This window comes from Eurypyga helias, unplaced genomic scaffold, assembly GCF_000690775.1.
Source record: "Eurypyga helias isolate BGI_N326 unplaced genomic scaffold, ASM69077v1 scaffold37860, whole genome shotgun sequence".
In the NCBI taxonomy this organism is placed as follows: domain Eukaryota; kingdom Metazoa; phylum Chordata; class Aves; order Eurypygiformes; family Eurypygidae; genus Eurypyga; species Eurypyga helias.
The window spans coordinates 1,913-6,041 of record NW_010224459.1 but is presented as its reverse complement, the minus strand read 5'-3'; the positions used below and the strand labels follow the sequence as shown (position 1 = coordinate 6,041).

General features: G+C 57.7%; 1 protein-coding gene across 1 annotated transcript; it reads left to right on the top strand.

Moving 5' to 3' along the window:
- Positions 1–321: 321 nt before the first annotated feature.
- On the top strand, positions 322–1,314 carry LOC104517030 (potassium voltage-gated channel subfamily S member 1-like; the record flags this gene model as incomplete). The annotated part of the gene is made up of 2 exons (XM_010161575.1): positions 322–534; positions 655–1,314. Coding segments are annotated over 2 exons (873 nt in total), but the record flags the coding sequence as incomplete, so codon positions are not given.
- Between the last annotated feature and the right edge of the window lie 2,815 nt (positions 1,315–4,129).

The following is a 4,129-nucleotide window of genomic DNA, read 5'->3' as shown; positions in this document are numbered from 1 at the left end:
GAAGAAGGAAAGCCCCACGGGTGAGGTGCTGGAGGTGCAGTAAACTGCCTTCCTTAGGCTGTTAGCAAAGGGAGAAACTTTAAGAGGTGAAAAAAAGCAAGGAAAAGTTGGACCTGGAAAAATAATAGGTGTGTTTTTTTCCCCCCTTCCATATCACAGAAAAACAATTGCCCAAAGCTGTTTCTCTCCCTGGTCCTCACTTTCCAAAATGCAAACATCCCTTCTCACTTCCCCGGGTGCTTCTGGACCTCTCAGCCCTGAGCACCCAGGGCAGGGGGGAGCCCTGTGTCCCCCCCCAGCCCCGCTGTGTCTTGCCTGCAGGTGGAACCAGCTCCCGCTCTGCTGATCATGGTCAACAAGACCTTAAATTACTGGGGTCCCAGTTTTGAGGAGGACGTTATCAACATCAACGTGGGGGGTCTGAGGAGGCGGCTCAGCTCCAGCGCCCTCTCCAAGTTCCCCGACACCCGCCTGGGACGCCTGCTCTCCTGCGACTCGGAGGAGTCCATCCTGCAGCTCTGCGACGACTATGACGTGAGTGCCAGGGAGTTCTACTTCGACCGAAACCCTGGCTTCTTCCTCTACGTGCTCCACTTCTACCAGACGGGGAAGCTGCACGTCATGGAGGAGCTGTGCGTCTTCTCCTTCTGCCAGGAGATTGAGTACTGGGGCATCAACGAGTTCTTCCTGGACTCCTGCTGCAGCTACCGCTACCACGAACGCAAGCTGGAGAGTCGGCACCACAACTGGGACGAGGAGAGCGAGGTCAGCAGCGTGGACACGTCCCCCGATGAGATCTCTGACATCAACCACGACCTGCTGCGCTACAGCACGCTGCGCTGCGGCAACGTGCGCAAACGCCTCTGGCTCACCATGGAGAACCCCGGCTACTCCATCCCCAGCAAACTCTTCAGCTTCGTGTCCATCAGCGTCGTGCTGGTTTCCATAGCCACCATGTGCATCCACAGCATGCCCGAGTACCAGGAGGTGGATGAGAACGGCAACATGCTCGACGAACCCGTCCTGCACAAGCTGGAGTATTTCTGCATCTCCTGGTTCACCTTTGAAGTGTCTTCTCGCCTCCTGCTCTCCCCCAACCCCAGGAAGTTCTTCAAGCACCCACTGAACCTGATTGACATTGTCTCGGTGTTGCCCTTCTACTTCACTCTCTTGGTGGACGTGACCATGGGCAGTGACTCGGAGCTGGGCAACCTGGGCAAGGTCGTGCAGGTGTTCCGGCTCATGAGGATATTCCGGGTGCTGAAGCTGGCTCGGCACTCCACCGGACTGAGGTCGCTGGGGGCCACCTTGAAGGTAAACGGGCTCTCTATCTCCTTATCTCCTCCTTTAGTCTCGGGGCACGAAGGAGACCCCTGGTATGGCTGGGGGGGGTGGACATACCCGTTCCCAGTGAGCTACCAGGTTTGGGGGTGTCTGGCAAGCTTGCCTGGGTGGTGGGCTGGGCGGTTGGTGTGTCTGCTGAAGCAGCCAAGTGTGAGGAGCACTGCATGGGTCCTGTTCATACACACCCTCACAGCAAGCAGCAACACCCCACCATGGCCGGTGTTGGAACGGACTCGGCCATGCGCAGGTGGATGGTGATGTCCCACCAGAAGCGAGTCAGTGCCTCTCCGGGCTGCGAGCGACCTGCCCAGCCAGCAGCTGCTGGGTTTGCCAGCACCGGTGTGTATGGCTTGGAGCTGCTCCTATCCCCAGTCTGGGAGAAGGGGGAGCCTCCTAAGGGCATGCTGCCAGCTGACTAGAGGCCAGCATCTGACCCTTGGTGTCTGCACACCTAGGGAGACCTAGCGATCCAGCTGAGCTGACACTTGGATGCTCCAGGATACGATGATGTTGGGACTGGCACATGGTTACCGTGGGTGGCAGAAAGCAGCGATAGGAAAGCAGGGGGTTGGCTGCAGGGCCTGGGACAACCAGCCCAAGGCAGGGTACGTGCCCCCAGCAGAACCCTGGCATGCTGGAAAAGCTCAGGGAAGGCACGGCGAGCAGGACTGGGGAAGCTGGCCACAGGACCTCAGGAGGAAGAGCTGGGTGAGGAGATGCTGAAACAGTGAAGGGTCCAGGTGGCATCTCTGCAGGTTTGGTGAGAGATGGTCTGCATCTTCCATAGTGTGCCCCAAGGCTGTGTTTCTCCAGACCCCTCCGCAGCACCCCCAGCCTCTGGGGCCAGACCCAGAGCAGCTGTGACAAGAGTCAAAGCACAAAGCTATCCCAAAACCCTCACCAGCCTGGTGCTGCAGCAGGGACCAGCCACAGTGCCCTGCGTGGCTGTTGGCTCTCCCCCACCATCCCTCCCTCCTCCATCCTCTTCCTGCCAAGGGCCACGTGCCCAAATCTGGGAGGGTAAAACGGTCCCCTCGCCTCCTGCTCTTACAGAGAAAATCCTGCTTGCTGCAGAGGCCAATTAAACTCAGCCTTTAATCATCTCTGATTCTTGGCGGCCACATCAAGAGAATTGATGAGCTTGAAATTCCACCGAAGGGACGCTCTCCTCACACTTAGCTCCTGGCAGGGCCCAGAGCCGCAGCTCCTGGTGCTGCTCCCACCGAAGGGGCAGCGCAGGGATGCAGCAGGCACAGCTGCAGCCGGGGACACCCTGTTTCTTCCCGCTGCAGCAGTGGCAGGGCTGGCATGGGACGTCCTGGTGTCAGGACTTGACTGCCAGGGCTGGACTCATTCCCAGGGGTGAGCCATGGAGAAAAGCCACCCTTGAATGTGGCTGGGGATGAGGATGGGCAGCAGGAAAGGTCTTCTGCCAACTTGTGCTGTGAGGCAGGACCAGCCCAACGCTAATCCTGCGAAGCCCACAGAGCATCAGAGTAGGGGTGTGTGTGGGACATTGCTGGCATCCTCAAAACCTGCTGAAAACGGGGTCCAGGAAGGATTAATTTGAAGTGAAGATGCCTGAAGTCCTACCTGCATCAGACTCACTCCTGAACGCTCACAGTTAGCAAGGGACAGACCCATGTGATGCTGCTTACGGAGGCACATAAAATTGTACCCGTGGCAAGGGCTCCCCGAACCCTTTCTGTGCTCCATTTCAGCGTGAAGAACACGCAGAGCAGGGACCGGTGGACTCGTCTGCGTGTTATTAAGCAGCAGACGAGATCTGGGGAGCCGGCAGCGTCCTGGCTCCAGCCTCTGCCGAGCCGCTGATTCACTGAGTGACGTGCTGGAAAGTGCTGCTTCCCGGGGACTCCGGAGCCAGCTGTAAATGGGGATGAGCGGAGACACAAATCTGACGCAGCAGCTTGGCGTTGTGATTTACTGGGCACATAAATCACAACGTCTTGTTAATCATAATTTACTTCCTATTGGAAGAGCATAAAGCAGCAGCAGAGGAGTAAAGGCTGTTAACAGCCAGGAAGCGGGAGCGATGGCTCTGGCAAGCCAAGCAATTGTTCTCCTGCCACGAAAGTGCTAGCAGAGGGATTTCTGCCATTTGTGCATCATAAACTCTGAACGGTCTTCAGATTGCTTGGGGCCTGATCCAGGGTCTATTTAATTTGAGGAGAGGCTTCCCACACGTCTCTGCTCTTCCTCCCTGCCGTGCACGACATCCATTCCCGTTATTGCAGCTTCGCGGGTGCGGGTTTGGTGTCTGTCTCCCACGGGCAGTCAATATGTGTTAGGCACTGGGTAATTTAGGCATCTACAGGGATCTACAGGCCTTGGTCTGTCCCCTTCAGGGCCTAAATACACGAACAGGTTGAAAGAGCTGGAGCTGCACGTCCCCAGACAGCAGATGCATCACCCTGCTGTCACTACCGCGGGCCATCTCCGTGCTCCGTTCCCACACTGGTGTCTCTGGCCAGGCTCGAACCAGGCTCTGACAGTTCATTTGTCTTCTGCTGTACTGGAGGAAAGTTGTGCATTCGGGTGGGGAAGGAGCCCATGCGTGGCCCATGGCTGTCCCAGGGGTAGGAGCCCAGAGAGACTGCTGCTGGGTAGCTGTTTTGCTGGAGGCCTATTACCCAGCATCACCTCCCCCAAGGCTGGCTGCTTGCTAAGACTGCATCCCTCCGAACCTTGGCTGAGGCTGCATCCCACCCGAACCCCGGCTGAGCCTGCATCCCACCTGAACCACGGCTGAGCCTGCCTCCCACCC